Source organism: Anabas testudineus, chromosome 3 (assembly GCF_900324465.2).
Source record: "Anabas testudineus chromosome 3, fAnaTes1.2, whole genome shotgun sequence".
NCBI classification, from domain to species: Eukaryota; Metazoa; Chordata; class Actinopteri; order Anabantiformes; family Anabantidae; genus Anabas; species Anabas testudineus.
The window spans coordinates 19447784-19472393 of record NC_046612.1 but is presented as its reverse complement, the minus strand read 5'-3'; the positions used below and the strand labels follow the sequence as shown (position 1 = coordinate 19472393).

Genomic DNA, 24610 nt, shown 5'->3' with positions numbered 1-24610 from the left:
AATTACAGCTAAACCTAAACTTACTACAATATTCCAATATGTTACTACCACTATGCCATAATGCTAATTTTATTAATTCAATACTGCTGCTAACACTGGAAGAGCTACACCAAAGCGATTAACTGTGTTTTGCAGACAAATAAAATTACAAAATAAGGACTTATATGGGCATCAAAAACAGAAGTACATGCTAAAGTCATAAACTAATCACTTGTGAGTTAGTGATCAAGTCCAGACATGCAGAGAGTGGATGTAGGCAGCTGCCAAATCATCTCAAACAGTTGGAATGAGAAGAGCGTGTTCTAGGTGAGAGAACAGATGCATATGTCCCATGATGATGATGGCAACTGTCCAGACGCGGTCAATGTAGCACTATAGGAGGCATCTGGTGCTGCTGCTGGCACTAGCACTGGCTAATGATGAAGTACCATTTACAGAATGTATCCTAACAATAAGCCTGGTGGATGAATTTAATGTTGAATGGTGGATGGATCCACCTAGTGATTTTAATGTTGTGCATGGGAAAAAAGTTATGCCAGCCCTGATTGACAGGTGTCAGAACACAGAGTTAATGTTGTTGCTGATCAGTGCTATTTTAGTATTTATTGTGCTAACTGCCACCTAACTGCTTTGTCTTCTTGATTTTTTTTGTGATGAGTACTGAAGCAACTAAATCAATCCACACATACCTGAATCTTATTTTTAATCATGCAACATGATGGCAGATTGTGGGACTAGGCTATGGGCAGGGGTTACAATTCTCCCTATAAATGCCTCGACCAAAATGTCATGCTCATGCATGCTGTCATGGTGGACAAAGGACATGTGGAGAATGAGAAGTAGTCCTGGGAGTGGACCACAGGGAACACCCTTCCATCATCTGTCTAAACAGGTCTGGAGGGCTCAGATCACAAAAACCACTCTCACTCTGCTTCCTACCAAGATGCACAATTGGGTTTGTGCAGGATTACACATTTCTGTGTAATTTTTTTTTAAGCAAAACCACTGTGGGTATTCATATCACACAAGGCCCATTCAGAGTGTTGAGGACCTGTCACTGTTGTTGGCAAGCCTCATTGTGCTCAATAATGGCCCATTAAATCTATTCTTCCTGCTTTTCTTATCTCTGAAAGACCAGTTCTTAGCCAAGGTAATGGGTCAGTGAATGGACGGCTGATTAGTTGATTTACTTTAGCTATTTAAATATTTTTTGTATAGATTTACTGGGTAGAAATGAGAGGTGCTCCTTCTCTGGACCCAGAGGGCAGCCACTGAGTTTTACCAAAGCACCTGAGCTTTTAGCTGACATATTGTTTTGTTTCTCCTTAACTGCAGCACACATCCACATGACTGGGCACAGTCATAAATCTTAACAGTTCAAGATTCCAAAAATAATGGAAATTGATGTTCTGCCACTCTACATTAAATCAACTTACACATGCCATTTGACTACACGCCTAACCATAACATTTCCTTCTCTTTCAAACTCCATGCTTCTCTCAGTGAAGGCCTCAGCTTTTGACGCACAAACTCATCTCCATCTATACTAAAAGCAGCGTTTACTGTCGTCCATGCATGTTGTTGTAGGCATGTTGCAGGCATCAGTCTCGATGAGAGGAAGCCCTCAGAGCTTAGTCATTAGTGCACTGCCTTAAATCTGATTTAACATGATGACTAATCTCATCCAAGTCACTGGTTCGTCAACAGGAGACAACTCCAATGAGGAGAATATCCAGTCAGTCTTATTTTTATCCCGATGAAAAGTGACAAGAGGAAGCTGACAAGAGGGAGACAGGAGAGATGCCACAACAGCAATCAGCTCAGTGTGTGTTTGTGTGATGGATATCTGCGCAACGTGTTGAACATTATTATGCATGACAGTGTTAGCACTGGCATACAGCCACCACCACCAAAACCTGCTTGTTTGTAAACAACATCCTGTCAAGATGGCCGCTGCAGAAACACCCTTTGGTCTAGAGTGTTTGGAAAGGAAACTGAAGCAATGAGACCTAATTTATCACAGCTGTGATAAAAAATGACATACAAGAAGGAGACTTCAAAAGTTGGTGAGGGGTGGGACTTTTATTTAGCTATACAAAAAAACAAACTAAAAATAAAAATAAAACTGATGTAAGTTGTGTTTGGATTAGAGACTTTGATGAGGTGCAAATGATGTAACTGCAGCAGCAGACGTCACTTAACTTCAATATTTTAAAATACAGTATATTTATTATTCTCTACTTGGGAGCGTGTCGATCATGACAGAGACATACTTACATCAGCAAATTTCATATTATTTCAAAGGACTATAGTATATATGTATCGTTGTCTGGGTATTAGTACTAGTACTTAAAATTAGCAAATTTGGCAAATAATTTATTGATATTTGACATAGTGTATAATGTGTATTTTATACAGTGCCCACATATATGAATCAGATTTAGGCTCCTTAACCTCTTGAAAATACCTCCTGAAGCAAAGGACAGTCATTTGTAAAAGCATTCTATATTGTGTTATATTAGAGGTCCAAGCACATCCAAATTAACTGGTAATAGTTGTGCCAGTTTTAGTGCTAGAGTGTAATTCATCAATTTGTTGGCACTTTATGAAAAGATTCATAATATATGTAACATTCATTAAAAATGATGCTCTGCTTTATCCCACAAGCTCTTTTGTTATCTTCTGGGAGGCTCCAATGGAGCAAATTTGGGGGTCAAGCAGAAGGCTCAAGGACTCTTCAACAATTTGTGGTTATGAGCCAAGATGTCTGAGCTTCAGGCTATTAGTGCAGTATGCTCTTCTAAGGACATGCTATTATAATCCATGTCAGCCAAGGCACACACAGGAAAATGCAATGTATTTAATGTATCAAAATTCAACTGACTTACTACTGTATACTGTGATATATGGAGAATTCTGTAAATTAAATGTGTATGTTGATCTCACTTAATTATTTGCCAGAGCTTCTGTATGTATTCCATATTATTATCTATTATTAAAAAAGGTAACAGAGGCCTTACAATACCATGTTATTTTTGCACAGGAGTCTATTGTATGTCTCTGAGACATGATGTTGTTTCATATATGCGATACTGACACCCCATATGAAGCTGATACTGTGTGTGAGAGTTAGCTACATGTTCCAAACCCCAAAGATTATGAAACAGACTTATGGCAGGCCGGACTGTCCTATAGGTCATTTTCAATCATGTCACGATTATGATGGGAAACATCCAGATGGAGAGCAGGAGGTGAAAAGCAAAATTGACTAGATGGATCAGAGGCCATACACTGTGCTAGTTTAGACAATATTACTTAATTAAGAGCAGCTAAAATTGAAAATTATGACACATGATGATAGTGCACACTATCACACTGTTGAAGGCTCCTAAATGAGTAACATTACTGCTAAGTTTGGTTAGACATGCATTTAATTTTTGGGGAGGGGGACAACTAAGAACAGATTTATATGGAAAATCTGTACTGTTGTAAAGTTTATAATACTCCAGAGTGACACATTTGTGATACTGCATCACATCAGTAATACTCCAGTAGAGAGAGGATGCTTTCACTGCATTATTTGAGTTTTGCATTTTTATAACACATGATCTGAGTAATATCCAGTGTCTAGTGTATTTAAGCTGAGTATGCTTGAGTATGTTAAGATCTTCATACATGTTCATGTTACAGATAATCTAGTAAAAACTAGAAGATGCTCTCAGTTATCTTTATGTTGTGCTTTGTTGTAAAAATAATTGAGTTAGTTTTTATACTATCATTAACTGTGGTGAGGAAGCTTCTGTCGTTTTGTAGATGTAACTCATGCTGTCAGTCAAGTTTGTCCTGTACTTAGGGGAAGACTAACCTTTGGGATGGTCCGGGGGGGTTGCAGTGGCATGTTTGATTCAAGTGCTTTCTCTAGCTGCTCTCTGCAAAAAGCCAAAGATTAATTATGAGGGAAGATACTTAATATAAGTGGACTGAATCTCACTGTAGTTCCAACAGACTGATGATTAATTCTTTCTTCTTTCATTTATCACAACAATTTAAGCTTATTAACTTATCACTTTTGAATCAGTATCTTCTATTTGGATCGAGTAGCTAAATTAAGGTGTGTCAGATTAAGTAGCTTAAAGCCGTTAGGCGTTAGTTCAATATTTAATTAACTAATACTGTAGATAAATATAAGTCAGGCTCAGTATTAGCTGATAACTAATATTAGAAGATAATGAAGATGCAGATGTCTTTATTTTGGGGTAATGTTAGGCTAATAAAACACAGACGTGATCTCCAGTTTATATCCAAATATGCTCACACTTGAGCATGTTCTGTAAAAAGGATAAGATACTAAATAGACATAAGTATTTATCCATATCCATTTCTGTGCACCACACACCATGCATGCTCCAGTTGCATGCTCCGTGCTCCCAGAATTTTCCACTGACATCATCCATATTGTGGAACAAACCAGCAACGTGGAATCAAAAGCAAGATTGGTTTATTAAAAAATATTTATATACAACTCAAAACCACAGCACAAGCTGGCAAAAATGCAACAGATCTAAAAAAAAAAAAAACTAAAAGGGAAAAACTGAAAAAGCTCAGTAGGTGCTGAGGTTCGAATCCCAGCTGGGGCCTTACTCCAGTATCAGTCCTTAGGAAAGACCTCCTTAAGCTTATCCTGCCTTGTACCTTCTAAGTCGCTTTGGATAAAAGTGTCTGCCAAATGACTTAATGTAATAAAGGAAAACAAAACAAAACAAAAAAAAAATCACGGGAAAGCAGAAGTAAACTAATAATGCTAAATCTAACTAGAAATAGGAAACCTACGTTTTTCCTATGAACAATACTAGCAAACAAAAAGCAAAGCAAACACTAACAAGACTAAAAAGCTAATAAACAGGAAGTGGAAGTGATGCTGCCGCAGCTGGTCTGAGGGGTGGAACTATAACATATTGTTAAACTGACAAACACCAGATGTAACAATCAAGAGTTTCTATCTAATATAAGTGATGCTGCAGATTGTGTTTGACATGCTGTAGACCTGTGCATGGTCAACTGTGCATGGAGGATGCATAATGAGCAAAAGCTTTGGTGTACGCTTTTGCGACTCACAGACTGCTGCCTTAATTAAAGAAAACACTTGAGCTCTGTTTTTGTCTGCTTTTGTACAGTATGAATTGCTTTTCCATCTCTTCAATACTTTTCATATTGTTTTATTGCTTTGTCTTGTCCTGAATTCCTAAAAAGCTTTAATCACTGTAATCAGGTCGTGGCAAAAGTCTCTAATTTTACACGTTTCCCCATTTGTATCATTCTATAAGACATTAAACATTGCAGTGCAGTGCAACAAGCTGTCCTCTGTGTGACTTCTCATTCAGGAAGAAATGAAATTCAAACAATAACAAACCAAATGAATTAGTGCAGGACTATTTATAGTTTGCAGATAATTGTGAAATATGGGTAAAATGAATCAGCTTTGCCTTTTGGACGACATCGAGACATCAGATCTGCAGCTTCTGCCATGTCAGAGGAGCACATCTCATCGCTGAGCCATATTTAGGGTGGCATGCAACACTGAATATCATTCAGTGAGGATACAGGGGCTGGAAACTGCTCAGTGATATCGACATGCAAATTCTGTCTTGATTCAGAGGTATTAACTATCAAAAGTACACTAAAGTATAACAGTATAAACACTATACCATGGAGTTATTCTGTCATTACAATTTTTCTAAGAGCATAGGAGAATAGGTCAGTGTGTGTTAAGTATGAAGTAGTAAGAAATCTAAATTTAAATGTTGTCTGAAGTGTAGACATTAATAATAAAAAGTCAAAAAGCCAGTCAGGTGGTGAGATCTGGGTGACAAGTTATTCTGCAGTGACAGGTGACATTTCTGAGGTCGCATCTGGAGTACTCTGGCGCTAAGGCAAAGCTGGCCTTTAACGATGCCTGCCTAACTAGCATTCATCAGCAAACCCCTACACACACACAGAAACACACACACATGCACCACCCTCATGAGCATAAACTTGAAAATGGCAAAGAGAGAGGGGACATTAGACTCGCTGAGTGTTATCTTCCTCTCTCGTTGTACTGTTTCTGTAGTTTTTCAATGCTTCAGTGATCACTGTCCTGGAACTTTTTAAATTACATTAATATAAATAAATGTTCTTTTTGTTACTTCAGCGGGCACTCAGGCTTTTTCTTTCTTTCTCTCTCTTTTTTTTTTAGTGCCTTTCCAATAATTTCTTCCACTCTCCTTCCTATTGCGCTGTCTATTCAAATGAAGGTTGGCATGAACTACATGTATCCCTGCCTTCATTTTGGGCTCAGAGGTACAGCAGCAGGCATGCATGGAGGCACAGGGTGGCAAAAGGATTCTTCCCCAGAGATTCATTTGAACTTTTCCTCTCTTTGAAATGGCATCACAGAGGCCCTGCATGATTAATGTCACCACATTTATATACACAGTTCTACCCAAATTTCCAACAGAATTTGTAAAACCCAGAAAGTTTTCTGAATGTCCATGGGCAGGTCTGGAGATGTTGTATTTTGATTGGCAATCAGCTTGCTATTCAACCTTTTCAATTGTCTGTGTAATGTCATGAAGTCGGGTGAACACGTCTACTTATTGAGTGATTAATAGATAGCAACACAGTGTTAGCAGGTATTTTTGTAGCTCTAATTCAATCAGAAAATTAGGGCAATGGACTCCACCACTGGAAATTGAGTTCCGTTGTCATCACTCACTAGCTGACTACATGAGTAGTTCATTTTATAAAATTATCTAATTTAGAGCACAACACAGCTTAACCAATATTCTAATTTCTGAGAACATTCATGATTTAATTCAATCTTCCATAATATGATCTTTTTCAAAGTTTGCTAGTGTTTGTCTGATAGAGCCCAAATTATTTGTACTTAGATTAAAATTAATGGAATTCACTTAGTGATGCTTGTGGGTAACATAATGGGATGAACAAGATGGAATTTTCCATAGTTTTTTATTTTAAATTATAATGTGTATTTTCTCCTGGACAATCTGGCGGTACCTGGGGACATCAGAGGCACCAATACATAATGTTAGGAGATCAATTAGATTAAGATCAGGAGAACATGAGGTTCAGTGGCATCAATGCTTTCATCATCTAGGAACTTTCTACACACTCTGACCACACGAAACTGGGCATTGTCCTCTAGCAGGAGGAAGTCGGAAGCCCACTGCACCAGTTAAGGTCTGACAATCACTCTGAGCACTTAATGTCCTCATTGCTCTTGAGACTGTGCTGAGAGACACAGCAAACCTTCCTGCAACTGCACATATGGAATGTGCCATCTTTGAGTAGTGTGCCATAGTGACAAGGACACTTGTAAAACACAAAACCTAAGAATCAGTCAGTAGGGATAACGAGACAGCAATTATATATTAATATATTTTAGTGTCATGCAACATTTTTCATTAATCTTTTTCAAGTATAGAGTGCCAATGTAGTGTAGTGGTACCTAGTAAAAATAAAATATTATGAATCATCAAGTAGAAAATTGTCCCTGAATGTTCACAAACTGTAAGTGAAAATGTTGCTTTGACCCATGACCACCAAGAGCCTGTATTGCAAAGATTCAATATAACATCTACATTATGACCATGCACTCTTCTACGAAACACTAAATCCTGAACTAAAGCTTTAACCCTGCAGTACCATCACCTACAAGAAAGCTTGTACAGTGGTTTGGTGATTTTTACAGAGGATATGTGCAATGATGCAATAACAAACAGTGGTTTATTGTAAACCTGTTCCACTTGTGGGTTGAAATCATTTAATTATGCAGTGTTTCCCCTTATTCTGTGCAAGGGCAACAGTGCATGATCATGCATTTGTCCACTCTTCTCATCTTGAAAATATTACCTTGTATAACCTCGCTATCAAACAATGGCAGCCCTAGTTATTCCATATTATCCTGTAGTGATGTGTCTTCTTTTTGAATCTAGCTGAGTCTAAAGTATGATGCTTCACTTTGCACCTTTTACCTCTGAGACTAAACAACAAGATTCATCCAGCGAGAACGAAAGGAAGTTTTCTAATTATTGCCCCAATTATAATCATGCTTGTGTTGCAGCAATGTGTCTCAGGGTTCTGTGGTCCCACTGCTAGCTGGATGGGCACACAGAGAGGAAATGGAAATCAACATCCTGGTTTCTTCAACCTATTGGTGACTGGGACAGAGCAAAAGATCCTCTTCATTCTGTTCAAGGTTGGATGATATCAGAAACAGAATCTTTCCATATTTCATTCCCAGAGGAAAGGGGTAAGTACAGAACTCTTGCAGTAACTCACTTGGATGGATCTGCCATTTGGAGTATAATTGGATTTAGGAAGTGAAGCCTTATGTGTTTTCACTTTGTGAGTGTAATGTCCCCTTACGTTGTCATACTGTTTCAGTAGTTTTTCAATGCTGCAGTGATCAAAAGGATTCTTCCCTAAAGATTCTTTTGAACTTTTCCTCTCTTGGCATATCTGCATATCTCCCATTTTTTCTCTGTATGACTCACACCCTTTTTGACACCCAGGGAATCCTGTTTGCTAAAGCCGACTCAAAATAACCAAACTTCTATTATCAACTTGTATTACTATATGCATGCAGTAAATACACTGAGGTCTACTTTCCTACCTCTTCCCACTGGTGGATGTACCGAATAAGTCTAGAGAGGCGCAGGAGTCGCAGCAGGCTGAGGATCTTGGTGAAGCGGACAATCCGTAACGCTCGTGCTGTCTTGTAGAAATCTGAGTCAATACGAGTCTCCACAATAAGAAAGATGTAGTCCACAGGGATGGAGGAGATAAAGTCCACCACAAACCAACTCCGCAAGTACTTGATCTTGATCTGTTGCGGATCCAGGATTATCTCTGTGTTGTCCTCCTTGACGATACCTGTCCTGAAGTTAAGGACAAGGTCCATAAGGAAGAAGGTGTCGGAAACCACGTTGAAGACGATCCATGGTGGCGTGTGCTCGTCCTTAAAGAAGGTGATGCCCACAGGTATGATGATGAGGTTGCCCACCATCAACAGCAGCATAGTCAAGTCCCAGTAAAACCTTGGTGGAAAGACAAATGGAGAAAGAATAATTAACCATTACAAACACTTTGCAGGTAAATGATCGGAGATTTAGTTCTATATACTTAAAATCACTCATTGTATTTGACATAATGCATCATATATGTACTGTATGTACATGACGTTTCACCTTATCAAACAAGTTGCATTCTTTTAAGGCCAAAAAGTGTAATAGTCACTTGGTATTTACCATACACTGTCTAAGTAAAGCAATAAATGGAAACAGAACAAATCTGCAATAAACAATACTACTTATATTAACATACAAATATAAATAAAAACATAGACAGAATTCATTTATTCATTCAGCAATGTCCTTGTATCATACTACAGTGAGGGATTAAAAGAACTCACTCTGTATCTCATCACTAACCTATTTGAGCTTTAGGTAGATTTTGGCTGCTAACCTGTACATACTGCATGTAACCTCCAGCTTGACATGAAAGCTATTTGAATTTGAGCAGTAAATCACTACTCAAAGGTCGATGTGGGTTAACTGTTAATTACAATGTGGACTCGTCCATCTTCCAAGCCTGAGAGTTTGGATATAAATTGCACTCTCTGCTGGCTCGGTGAAATAATTGAATCCACATTGGGTGGGGTTTTCCGTTAAGCGTGATACTCTACAGACGGATTACACCATGAAGGAATTCACTGTGCACTGGCCCAGTGAGCTTTTGATGATTTACCTACCCACCCTTAAAGATCTTCCTTTTTGCAAACCCAATTTCATGAGAAGGAAAAGTTGTATAAATACAGTACATACTGTAACCAGGGTCAGAGATGACTTTTTATGGCAAGCTAGGTAGAAGGTAATGACTGCTAGAGCACGTCCTTGTTGCATCTGATGTTTACTAATTACGAGGTTCCTTCATAATGTGCTGAAGTAAATAATGCTTGTGGTAACAGTGATCTGTTACTCTCAAGGGTAACATGGCCAAAATCAAAAACACCCTTGATCCAAATTAAGGCAAGTTGAGCAAACAGCAGAAAAACTCATATGATAATTTTACACTTCCAAGGCAGCCTTGTGTTTATTCGTGCCTCCTTTGTGTTCGCTTTGTTGGATGGTGCACATTTATCATTGAATTCATAAGTTCAATCAGAAATTACCTTTACTCTCTAAAGTCCTTTCAAAAACACCTCTAATAAAGCACTATATGAGCTTAATCAGTGATTGTAGTAGTCTAGGTGCTCCTACATGTTTTGTTTTTTTCCCTCTGTGAATTAGACTGAAAACTCCAATAATGATACGTAATACAAGAGACATCATATGATTACCAGCATGAGAACGTCTGATCCATTTTTTTCTTTTTTTGTGGCAACTGTACCTCTGGAGGTATAGGTATAGTATCATCTATAGTAGATAGTATCATTGACTCTTGAACTGAAATTGATCCACTACATCACTTCAAATAAAATATGTCACTGCAAACATAAGCAAACAGACACTTAAGTTGTAATGTGCTTGGATTACACTTTAAAAGAGCATCTCGTGCTTATGCATGTATCTAGGAATTATGCAGTAAACACAGCCGCACATCTCAGTTTCATGTTGCACACAAAGACCTTAATTCAGCCAATTAACTGTAATTATTCAGAATAAAGGGGCATCTACTGTTACAGCTTGTTGTCAAATGCTGGTATATTTAGGCAGACCTTTTTACCACTGTGTTTGAAAATGTTAAGGCTGAAAGAAAAGAGAAAGAAATGCGTTGCCATTTGACGCCTAAACCCAACCACACACAGAATTATGGAGCAGAACTTAGGTTTCTGATATGAGAGCCTTGCACATTATATACCTTGTTTTTACTCAAACCACTTCCTGGGGACTTCCTTCCCATTAATAAACATAAAGCTTCATTAAATAAATGCATATGTTGTATCAGAACATAGTCTTTACGTGATTACATTCACCACAAAAACATAACCACATTTAGTTTACTTGCAGAGAAATGTAATTTTAAGGAGACAGGGTTGGGTGAAATGCTGTGAAACACTTGTACTGACCAACCTATAACATAATACAGAGAATCCACAGCCACGCACACAGCAGCTCTGGCAGTTGAGCAGGTGTGAGGTGGCAGACATTATTAAGCAATCCTAAATTGCCGCAGTGCAATATGCAGCAACCCAGTAGTGTTCACATGAATGTGATGTTCCCAGATCCCTACATTTTGTTTAGTGACGTTTTGTTTTATTGTATAGTTCTCATAAAGACCCCTTTTAAAAAAACAAATCTAAAGTCAAATTTATATTCAGATTTACTAAATAAAAAATATCAATTAGTAATTTTATACTTCTTTTAGTATGCTAAAGTATAATAATATTTTTTTCTACACAACTTAAGGCTTGACATGAAAAGAATGATGTGACAAAAAGATTAACAGAAAACAAGAAAAGATTTGGACCAAGAAAGAAAAGGAGATGAGAGATGAGATTACAGTGGAACATCAGAAATGTAGACTAAAGAAAACCTAACTGAGTGGATGTTAACATAAAGGCACACAATGGTGAGTTTGAAGAATATGTGTGAAAGAAACCTTAAAATAGGGCTCCGAGAAACGGGGAATCACTGGGAACACTGAAAAAGAAAAGCTCACACCTAACTTGTTATGGTGCTGAGAGTTCACTGTTCTGATGAAGGGTGCCCTGACATTTTGCTGTCTGGACGGACAGAGCCACAACCCACTCTGCTCTCCGGTGGGGTGACCAGGGACAGCAGGAACATGTTATCACCCTTAGAGTGCATCTGACTACAAGACACACCTCTTTCATTCTCCTCACCCTGCCAGCCAGGCTACCTGAAAGACAGTGTGAAGCCTGAGATGGACACACACTTACCTTTCAGAGTAGCCTATATTTGATTTGAGGTGCCACACGGGACACAACAGTGCAATAGATGTAGACCTGTGAATACAGGGGATACCGTCTATATGAAGCATATGTTTGTATATTTGCATGCATTCATGTGTGCACTTGTTTACATTTTCTCAGTAGTAACATCTCTGCAAGGAGAGCAATGGCATAGCATACAAGTCTGTGCCATATCAGGTCAAAGTGTCAGACAGCATTGAACAGTGTCTCCATGTATTCTGCCGTACATTGACTGAATGGGAACAGCAGAAGAACAATGAGTGCCTCCAGACTACTCTTCTGTGATTTGGGCTGATTAAATGATTGAAATTTACCTGTTTTGCATATAAAGTTGGTTTTGTTTTGAATAATTCATTTAAGTGTAGTGTGTGTGTGTTTGATACAAATTTCTCTCTAAAGGTTCTGATGGAATACTAACTCACTTTATGTCTGAAAATACAGACTCGTTATGTTAAATATGAACAACACAAAACCCATTTAAATTGTGACCAATACATGCCTATACAACATTCCCATCCCTTTTGTTCTTCTTAATTATCCTAAAACTAATAAATTTCAAGTTTAACTGGACAAAACTTAACTATATAATTAACTCATAATTGTTCAGAGTTTACTAGCCAAAGGCTAGTAATTATTATGGCAACAATGTTTTATTACAGTTTTGCTGCTGAATCATGACTATTTTTATGTCCCCAGGGAGCTAATCTAACTGGCGGGGGCCATTTTGCCAAAAACAAGTTCCACTGTCTATTAAAACTGTTTTTTACTCAGTGAAGCTTCTTTATTGTACTATTCTTAGTACACTGCAGAAATGACATTACTGTAGATGTTATTCAAAAATGTCTTAGATAATTCTATATATGTTAAACATAAGGCATAGATAATTCAAGTAGATTTAGGAGAATATATATAATATAAACCTCTCAAAGTGTTTACTGGTCAGGTAGCTAAATTTAATAATTGAACACATTTTATTATGTACCACATGTAAGCCTTATTATAATAATTTCTAATGAAAGCTTTGACCTAAAAAAACAATACATTTTAAGGGACAAATAATGATACAGCATGGTTAATAATTATATATTTTTTATGTAGTTGCATTGTAGCTATTAATAGCTGTCATAGCCCCAGTTTAAATAACAACTTCTAAACTGCAGTTAAACTCAAATTTTAACTTACAGAGCAACAACCTCATTAAGTCCACTGCTATTTTTGAATGAATAAATGAGGTGGATTGAATGAAAATAGAGCATGAAAAGCTCTTGTGAGAAAAAAAAATCACTTCATTTTACATAAGCTACACTTAGCCACAGGGAGAGGCAATTTACGATAAAGCCTGTCACACTTAAGTTGAGAACATCAGTAACAACAAAAGCATGTGTATTTCCCGGGAAAGAGCAGCCCATTGGCTTTTAAACGAGCCAGTTGGCAAACACAGCAAGATTTAAGTGTCTAGAAGGAAAAAAGTCAGGTAAAAGGGTTAATCCTATTTTTGTTGTCACCTGCTCCAATGAACTGTCATAACAGCACTGTCTTTGCTAAGCACAGCCAGCAGGCACACTGAAAGCACATCAGTGGCACTAGGGCTGTGCAGTTGCAGGAGGCTATATTTAGGTAAGGCATGCTTTTTCATGAAACCTAGGCTAAGAAGATTTCATCTGAGGTAGAGGCAAGTCACCACAACCTTGGCTAAGAAAACAGAGGGATTTGCTGAACGGCTACAAGGTCCATATGTAAGATTACAACTAGTTTGGCTGGTAGGACATGCATAAGGACACAACACATGGCTTTTCATTCACAAAGATAATGCCAAATCCACTGCAGTTAAAAAACATTTTCTTGCACATTAAAGTTTGACCATCTCCAGGCAAACAATTACAAATATAAGATACATCCAAAATGTAAAACACCTGAGCTACAGTAGTGCTAAAACTCTGATCAACAGGACCCTGCTCTTGTTCCTGTTCGTTTCTAAACACAACCAAGAACAAATGAGTAAAACTCTAATTCTGCGTCTGAAAAATTAATTGGAAGTCTTAATTATTTGTATATATTCTGCACTATATGAAGGACAATTACAACCAGAGTTGGATGGATTTCCTGTTCAACACTGTTTAAAACCAGAAGAACAAGCTCAACTTGACGTTTAAAAAAAAAACTGACAGTGATATTATCGACCTAACTTATTAATCCACTTGTAGAGAAGAAGGCCGTGACCCTTCCAACACTAAAATACATAAATAACAACAAAATCTACGATAGTATAATAATATGATTTTTTTCCCAGACGAATAAAAAATATATCCCAGACCCTCTCACACCTTAAAACTGCTCTAATGTTTGAATAACTCAGAAGTGTGCACTTGAGTGCTAAACTGGCCAGAAGCAACCAGGAAGGCCACTGAAAAGAATGCTGAATTTCTGAAAGTCCATACATCCTGGCCCATTTCTTTTTTTCTTTTTCTTTGTTTTTTTCTGAAGGACCTCTGTCTGGTGACAATAGTGACTACTGTCCATGTCTCTGTAGTTCACAGAGTCCTTCACAGCATCCTGGAGTACAACCTGCTACTTATCTGCTGTGTAGTCTGCGGCTGAGAAATAAATATAGCTTCCAAAAAGAAAGACAGTGGGTGGCAGGGCTGTAGTAGACGTGAAGAGGACAGAAATCTCTCCCGCCAGAGCCATCAGCATACACTTATCCTTGTAGCATGTGCCAGTATCTGCACTCAAGCTTTGTGGACTGTCATCCTGCCGCTAATTGCATCTGTGTTTTATCATTATGCCTTGTTATCTTCCACAAGGTCCTTAGGGTCATGTCAAAGGGGTTTCCTGTCAGCCAGTCACAGAGTGTCAGAGAAAACATTGGCCAGTGCTTCCTAAATTAACCCCCAAAAACTCCTCCTCTCTGCAGCATGTTGTGTTTTCTTAACCAGAGATGGAGAAATTAGCCTTCTCTTAAAATTAGATCGATGTAACTAAGATAATGTAATGTTTGTAATACTACATGCTGGTCCCACTGTACTGATAAAAAGAGGCACAAAGAGAGAAAATAATAATAATGTAATAATTATTATTACATGTTAAGACTAAGGGGCAGAAATGACCAAGAGAGGAAGCGAAAGAGGAGAAATTCATGCCAACATGCTCTTATGGACATTGGGGTAATCTCTTTTTGTCCCATGTATAGTTTTAAAAACAAATCATTTTTTATTATGATCCAAAAGATGTAAGAGGAAAACAAAACGTATAGGTAAATACGATTAATACACCAAAAGCTGCTGGAGAAGCCTGACTAAAAAGACACAGAGCATGAAATGAAATCAAATTGCAGAGGAGATGAAGTTTATCAGATTTTTGCTGGTCTGCGTGAGTAAGCACATGCGGAGGCTTATCTGACTGTTAAACCAAACATAGAAGGATTTATCATGTTTATTTGTTAGTTCTATGATAATTTCTCGATTGCACATGATCAACAGGGACATAAATTTGATTTAAACACACTAGTGCCGCTGCTGTGTTTTGTTTCTAGCCAAACACAAGGTAACTTAGTACAGCCAAAGCCAGTGTGGAGGAAAAGAGAACGTGTGATTGACTATGAAGATAGTGAGGATAAATTTGAAGTCGCCCCCCACCCGTGGCAGCAGAGTGGAACCAATCTGTCTCTCACCACCGAACGTCTCATAATCCAACCATTTGTCCTAGTCTTCTAGACACTCAGCATGTGGCAGGGCCAGGCCAAACACATTGATCCAGGGAAGTATTTGCTGTGAATCACGTCAGCCACACACAGAGTCCTTCACTCAGCACACAGGACTTTGGTCCACTGAGTGGAAATCCCGCTGTTTCTATTCTATACATTCATACTGCAATCACAGTCACATGCAATCTCATGGGAAATATGAGCAGCTTGTGTGAAGATGTTACTTTTCATGACATGTTAATGCTACTCCACTACAAAGACATACTCTTATGTATAATTTCATTTCCCCCTTTTTCTATAATAAACAAACTTAATTCTCACCTTGGGAATTGTTGTAATTTGTATAAATAATAATCTTGAATTTAGATCAACTTACCAGCTTTTACCAGCTTACCAGTTTTAAACAGCTTTTTTTAAATCAACAAAACCAATTAAAATGAAACTTCATTTAATGGCTTAATTGTGTGTGAAGCTGACTTTGTGATGTCATATGTCTATGTCTTACTTAAAGTGCTCCACCCCCTGGAGCAACATATCATTACCACTTTCACATCTTGGCCATTTCGAGTGGAAGAGCGATTCAATTTCAAAGACACAAGGGGTGTGAGAATACCACCTGGGATACAAAGGTCAACCTGGGTGTTCATGATATAGAAGAATTTGTGTGAGGTCAAAGGAGTGAGTTGGGGCAGCAGCATGAGGGGCATGCAGAGGTAAACACATCAGATGTTGAAACATGGTTATTATAGACTCGGCATAAAGAACATGGTAATATTTAGGCCCAGTTAAACAGCAGCTAGTATTGCTCAATTTGAAAGGTTTGAATTTCTTTTAATATGCATATGCTGTTTTATATAAGACAGTTTTGTGACTTAGGCCATAAACAGTGATACACTGAGCTGTCTGGATTTTTTAGTCCAACCCTGTATAGTAAAAATGTTTAAATTCCAGTCATCTGGTTGCTAATTAAACAAGGACAAACCCTGATAAGTAGTAAAGGGCAGTATTTCACAGATCTGTGTATGAATAGCATGCTTCGATGTTTAATAGAAGACACCAGAGAGAAGCGATAGCATACAGGATGGTATTTTAACCCATGCAATCTTAATTATTCATTCCAAGCAGGCTTACAATTCCCATAAAATATAGCGTGCTGTGTGCTTTTGATTGCTGGCAAACATGTGATTAATTTCTTCTTCAGTCAGTACACGAGTTGGTAAAAGCAATAATATGAGAGACTATTCTGCAGCCTTGTTATCAATTTGGTGATGATGCAGAAGGCTGAATTACTGCAGTGTCCATAATCACAGTAGAGAATGCCCCCTTGGGTATCCCTGAAAGATTACACCTACATAACCTGTGTTGATGCTGACTGCTTTTACGACCAGCAATTATTTGTCAAATGTGTAAAATTCTCGGCCATAGTTGGATGGAAAATAATTGTCACTGTGCCACAGGCCAATAAAGAGACACAGAGTACCGCTGCCAGACTTAGTGTTTGTCTCTACAGTTGCCATCACTTTGCAGCCCCTTTTGCACAGTTGCAATATGTTTGGTGCCCCAAGACTCACTAATGCTGCTGTACGTTTGTTCTCCTTTTTCTCTACATGAGCACAGGTAAAGTCAGGTAGGGATCATTGTCAGTTCAACGTACGGTCAGTCCATTGTCTTGCAAGAGCACGCTTATTTTATTTTTGGCACTCCTCTCTCTTCCAAGACAGGATGTGGTGCTAAAACAAAGCTGTAGCACAGCCAGGAGCAGTATGTGTAAAGAGGACTACAGGAAGGTCTTCGGAGGTCACTCCAATGTCACACAAACGGATATTCTATGATATAAATATACTTATATAGTATGTTTTATAGTGTCATATACACGTTAAGTTTTCTCCATCAATCAACACCTAGATAAATAAAACTGATATTATTTACTGCTCATCAGTGGGACAATAATCACAGCTGTTCATCTGCAACAGAACAGAAATCTGCCACTAAAACATGCTTAAAGAGGAAAACCTGAGAATGGATATTGTGTTGCGTATCCACCTGGACAGATTATAAATTGATGTTGCAGTGCAGAGGATGGTGGAGTGCGAAGGACACACAACATTACATTTGTCAGGTGACCAAAATACCTCAAGCATAGCAGATGGGTGACACGTAGCACTTAACAGAGAATGCTTCTAGCGGTTTTTCCCATTATCAAAATGTATATGTTGTCTAACCAATCAATATAATCTCACCTCGAGATTACCATCACTTTCCCAAGGTTAAACTCAGCTTTCGGCCTAATGCATAAGGCTGAATTAAATGACATATCGGGCAGGAGGGGTGGGGGGATTTCATGGACATGCAAAAGAAAAGAAAATGCCATTCTTTAACTGTTGTGATCGTGTGTCCTTATTTCACACTCCCACGCGAATGTGCCTGGTGAGGTCACGCGGTAGCATTCAATCATTGTGCCACTATGACAGACAACCTTCCACCCACTGGCCACGCACATCCTCCCTAGGCTACCTCCATTAAATAAATTGTGCTGTAATAATCTCTTGGCTCCTAATACTCGTGGATGAGCACAGCAGCCTTTTTTGATTACCCCACTTTCAGGCCCAGCCAGAATCATCTGTAATCCCCATGTTTTACCCTCACTAAATTATAGGAGGAATTATTTAATGGAAACCAAAAGGAATATAGTGTCATTCATCCTATGTACGAAGCAGTCTTTTCCCCCGCACTTCCCATGCAGATTAGCACTGTAAAACAAGAGCACACAGTCTATGAAGGCACAGGTTGACATAAATGTTTTATCTTAAACATGTTGATCTCAAGTGGAGCTTTAAGTCATCATCTGCATAAAAAAAAATGTCAAAAACTGCATCTCGAACACCTTATCTCATCCTTTGTGTAAATCTCATTCTGACAACCACAGGCACAAGATAGGGAATCGCCCTTTGTGTTGCCTTGTATATCTCTCCATTTCATTTTTCAAAAAATCCACTGATGGCCAGTCGGAGGCTCCACACGACCCAAACAAATCAATAGCGAAAGATACTCTCAAATCAAGTGTAATCAACCGGACTGAAATACAGAATGCTGTTATTTTATCTGATCCCATACACTCACAAGCATAATACACACAGGTACACAGAGCAGTGTAGTCAGTATACTGTGTCTTCAGTAGAAAGCCTGTAGCGGTTTGTTGTGGCTAATTCTTGATAAGAACTGTAAACTTGGGTGCACACTATCAGTAAATAAAAATTATTATTTCAGGCCAGTTGAAGTTTGGGTATGAGAGGCACTCGTTTCTATTTGCTCTTATCAAGTACACTAAAGTCCTACAATTCCCAAACGTCCTTTGAATTTAGAGATATGCAAATATACTATTTGAGACACTAAGAGATGCTACTTTTTACTTTAGTAAAACAATGAAAACATCATGAATAGGTGACATAAATGCTGTCAGGAACACAATCTTTAATTATTTTTATTTTGTAAGCACTTATACCTAAAACCTAACTTGGCTAAAAGTCCCTTCCTTACAAATATATCACAGCCTTAATGTGCACCATGGTGAGTACATGCGCTCTACTTTTTAATGTATTCTCTAATAAGACAAGTAAAATGTTAAGATGTCTTTTCAGAGGATTTATTTTTGCCACTGTACAGGTAAGTGCCTCTGGGAAACAGAACTGGATGTGTGGGAGGAATAAAAGGCTGTTGGAAAGTGGACTTTGCTGAGAGGAAGGATTCACCTGACTGTTGCAAAGGGATTTAACTGACTGACACAAACTGCAGGACAGCTGACCCCTCTCTCATATACTGTTGACAGCATGATTCAAAAGGGGAAAAAAACAAGGGGGTGGGGGGCAATCGAGCTTTCAGTACAAAACATTTCTATTCAATTCTAAGGTGCGACATCATCTTTTCTATCTCTCCAAGGAAATGTGGAAGACTTCCCAACAGATGTGTCCTCTGGGCTCTGAATCACAAGATAATTAAAAGGCACTTGACGATCAGAGGGCTGCATATTAATACTGCACTGCATCGTTTGGAAAGAACTCTGTACAACGCTGTTGCATTCATTAAATCTTCTCGAAGGTGTCTATATAAACAGGTTAAAAAAGTCATATTTTAATTCATTATGCTTTTATTAGGATCCTTTCTATGTGCAGGATATGTGTTTGTCAATCAGGCATTGGGATATATTATTCTGTTAAAGAGGGGCAGGTATTTTATAGCTTTAATCTATCTATATATTTACAGATATCCAACAGTAGCATCTAGAGAGGAGTGGGCAAAGGAGAAAGCAACCTCAACACCAGTGTCATATGCTTAGTATTGTTGAAGAATCCTTTCATATCATGTGCTTAAGGACAGTAATAATCATTTTTATTTCAAAGACTCCGTACTAATAAATTGTTTTATAGGAATGCTTGTCTCCTTTTCATTGGTTGTAGATGTTAGTCTTGTCTGGTTAACTGACCACATCAGCTCACTGGGAGATGGTTGTTCAGAAACGAAGGAGGCTGTTCAGCTTTGGATCTGGAAATGAGGCTGTAGATTGGATTATGATGCCATGTTTAATCCGTCCTTTTCCCTCGCAAGATATTGCTCCTCCCCTGCTTCTTAGCATTATACAATATTTGACAAGAGGAGATTTTGCTGAATTCCGGCGCAGTGATGACTATGTGATTCCTTGTGACACTCTAATTTGAGCTTATAGTGCCAAAGCTTTGATGCGGACATGGGAATAAAACTTTTAGTCACAGATACCCTTCTCTTCTGCGGGTCCATTACAAGGTCCCGCTCATCTCCTGGTGCACTTTAATTACAGTCATCTTGTCCTGTCTGATCATAATATTGGTGGAAGTGGGCATCCGAGATTCATGTGTCTCCTTCAGTTGATTAAAAATAAAATAATAGCTGTAACTCATCTCTGCATGCTGTGTTCACACGATACTAATTTTTCTCCTTTTCACACTCTGAAATGGATTTTAAATACATTATCTAAAGGTTTCAAATACAGCCCCCTCTGAAGGAATTGGAACGACAAGAATAATTTCTACAAACATTTAACAAACAAAGCAATTTGGTGTAAAATTAAACAATGGAAATGAGATGAAAGTTCAGAACTTCAGCTTTTATTTCATGCTGTGACACCTTGACACCGAAGACGGCACCTTTTTTGACAGATGACCCAAATATTGAGCGAGCAAAAGTATTGGATCATGTAACTGGCAAGTGTTTCTTGTTATCCAGTTACAATCCCTGAGACTAATTTTAAATTTTTCGAAGCTTCACCTGTGAAGACTGCATTCGTTGTTAAAAAGGGTAAGTCAACATGAAAACAGGAGAGCTGTCGATGGGAGAAAGGTAAGCTGTTTCGAATCTGAGAAAAGAGGGAAAACAATCGACAGCTGATAAACGCTATGGGAGTCTTGACGAACAAAAAAAAAGGGCCTGTGACACAGTCAGCAACTTCCCCAAAGCAGGTATCACAATCCAACATCTGGACAAGACTCCATGAGCAGAAATACAGAGGCCATAACACAAGATGCAAACCTCTCATCAACAGTAAGAATCTGAAAGCCAGGTTGAAGAGAGGCTGAAAAGCCAAAAGTCTGGTGATGTCACTGTGGTGCTGGGTTAATGCAGTTAAGGCTGGGATGTAAAGCAAGTATTGAGTTTTATAGACTTCACTTCACTTTAAATTCAATACATTTGCCCATTTTAAATTTGGGGCATCCAAGTAATAGCTGAAGTTCAGAACTGTCATCTCATCTCCATCATTAAACCTAAATGTATTTGTTGTTTAGCAAAAACAAATAAATTAGTCTGATCATTCCAATACATGATTTATGAGTTTATGTTTTCCTTGTTACCAACAGAGTTAACCAAGGCAAAAACTCAATTGTTACTCTCCTGACTAAGTGTCAAATCTGTGCTTTTAATTGTAGAGTTGAGTGATTTTGTAATCATAGTGTTAAGTGCTTGTACTATAAGCAAATTGCTCTCAGATCACTAAAAAAGTTTATTTATGGCAATATACAGTATGCCGTCCTCAGACCCTGGAAAAATAGGCCCATGTCATCTCTCAGTGCATTTTCGTTCGATCTATTTATTTTGGTACAGCTCACCGAAAGGGCCACACATGCATGTATTTGCAGTGTTTCAGCATGTTGCTAAAAGACACTTCAAAACTGTTGGCTGGAGCCAAATCTTTGACCTTTCAGTATAAGGACAGGCACCCCGAGCCCCAAATCACCCTTCTTGTGATATTTAACACAGTGAGCAAGAGCACAGAGGGGGTCAGAAGAAAAACAACCAGCTGGGAGGAGTGTTACCAAAATGGCAAACTGTCTGATACATAACTCACTTTCTCATGATGACCTGACCAAAGTGTGTGTGGATACAGTATACTGACTAAGCAAGCACCAATATGATTGAGATGTCTAGCCCAGGCTTGGACTTGCTTAATGGTGCTGACTGAGAAGACTTGACTAAATATTATATGGAGACATACAGATGACCCTAAAATACTTAATTCAGGAAAAAAACAAAAACTAAACAACAAAGCGGTTCACCTGGGTCTGGTTCGACCTAAATAAAAGTGAATTGTTATATGTTTTTTTCTTTAATGCACAAAAATTCCTGTCCCCTTTCTCTTTTTGTCAGCCTACCTGTCAGTCTTACACACAAGTATTTCAATTAAAAATAATCAAGACAGCTAAAAATGATTCCTTGTCTCAGGAGAAACAGACATAAATGTGGCTGTTTTCTATTCTAGGAAGAGTCATGTTTAGCTTCCGACACCCCGGCCTCTCAGCAACTCGCACTACAACTCACATGTCTCTCAAAGTCAGACATTTTGTACACATTTATTGGTGTTACTTTCTATATTATGCCATTAAACCATAATAGCCAATCAAACACCAGGCAGGACAATATTCAGTGTCACAGACAACTATGTGTAACAGTAATGAGAAGAAGAAAGAAATGTTTCTCTCTGGTTTAAATGATTTATATGCACTGGTGAACTAAATGCCAAGGTTGAAATGCTTAATTTATCAAACTGAGAAAAACGAGTTCACTTAAAAAAGTCAAAATATAGGTTTTGTTTTTCCAGATTGACTGGATAGGTTGAAAGAAGAAAATTATTAAGAGTAATTTTCAATCAAACCATTTTTCTATGAGGTCCATAATATCCAGCTCATTTGTACACTTGTTTATACTGTACTGTGCATAGTGTGTACAGTACAGTTCATGCCACCACAGTAATGTACTCAGTAAACAACAACTGCAGAACAAGCGTTTACTATAAAATGTGATATTAATGTATGAATTAATACCACATCGCATATCAGCTGAGCCATTTTACTGTATTATAATGCAAGAATCCTAAAAATGAGGACAATTGACCTTAAATCTAGTCTTACTTTGCAGTTAAGAGGCTTCACATGGCCAATAACATACTCAAGGGCACTAACAAGTAATCTGTACGACAGCATGAGTGATTATGGACTTTCTCAGTTTAGTTTTGCTGCTGTAGGTTGTCAACAGAGTAAACAAGACAGTGAAATTCAGATATGGAAGGTGGGGATCAGTTCAAAATTAAAACATGAATTCCACATGTACTGCTTTTTAAATACAACATGTAAGAGAGAATAAGAAAATCTATATGCAAACATGTTAAGACAATGTGAAGGGAAGGCCTCATCGCTGACCCTAATCAATGATTAATTATGTCTCCTGAGCTCATATTTTATCAAATAAAGGAGAAGAAACAATTAAAGGGATTCGATTATGTATCCATTTGGATAGCATCTGCCCAAGATAGGCAAATTTGCTTAATTAGCAGAGGTTGTGTTATCTGAGGGTTGTTTCATACAAAGCCTCTGCATCTACAGGCTTCCTCACTAATGAATATAAAGCTTCTATGACACAGAAAAACCTTATTAATGTATAAACAAATTTGTAGATTGGAAGTTATTTTTTTAAACAGCTAAACAAATAAAAAACAAACTGTGTTTTTTTTTTTGTTTGTTTTTTTATCTTGGACTATTTCATGTGAAGGAGTCAGATTAGGAGATGAAGGTGGTATAAGGCTGGATGAAATGAGCTGTGTGATAAATGATAAACAGAGGAAAACAATGGGCCTGTGCAGAACATCTGACAGCATGTGTGAGGTGCCACGCCGTAAAGCAGTAAATATACCTGAAATCACTGTAGGGGTGAATTATCCAGAATCCGGCGGATTTAACCCGCTCTTGTTCCCGTTCAACCGCCTTCTCACTTCCAAACATCCTCAGGGAGAACTTGTTGACCCCTGGTTGAAGCATTGCTCCAAACTGTCTGTGTATAAATCCAGCTTGATATAATCTCTCGTCGTCCGGAAGAATCTGATCAATGCCATCCAACTTTATAAACCCTGACTGCTGTTCTGGGGAATCGTTTTGGGTACCACCGCCACCGCTGGCCCTTTGCGCGCCTTGGTCCGGTGGCCCATCACCGATGGCTCCAGGGGTGCTCTCCTCGCTGGGGGTTACATCCCCCTCCGTGATGAGGCGCCTCTCCTCAGCCGAGTCCGAGTCGTGCACATGCCGACTTGTAATTGACGAGAGGCTGCCTCGAAACCTCCGGCAATCTCCATTTGAGTTGGTCTTCATCGGTCTCCCTATGTCCGTCTCCATGATCACAGACTCCCCACTTTTGGTCTCCCCGATGCCTTTGCAGCTTCCCCCAGAGGTCGATGACGGTGACGGTAGAGGCTTCATCCTAATACTCTTCCTCCGGGTGTCCTTGTCTGCGTCTTCTCCTTCGCCCATTATAGATGTTTTCTGTCCAATGTGCTGTGGCAAACTGTAGAGCCTTTTACGCATGGAGGAGTGCAACCTGTCCATTATGACATTGAGACA

At 38.5% G+C, this 24610-nt stretch overlaps 1 protein-coding gene across 1 annotated transcript in view; it reads right to left on the bottom strand.

Annotated features, from left to right (window-relative positions):
• hcn4 (hyperpolarization activated cyclic nucleotide-gated potassium channel 4) overlaps positions 1-24610 on the bottom strand; it is a 58354-nt gene extending 33744 nt beyond the window's left edge. Inside the window, exons 1-2 of the mRNA XM_026377601.1 lie at positions 23910-24610; positions 8675-9098 (exon numbers count right to left, since the gene is read on the bottom strand). Of these exons, the coding sequence (XP_026233386.1) occupies positions 8675-9098; positions 23910-24595 (1110 nt within the window). The 5' untranslated portion in view covers positions 24596-24610. The remainder of the gene's footprint in view (positions 1-8674; positions 9099-23909) is intronic.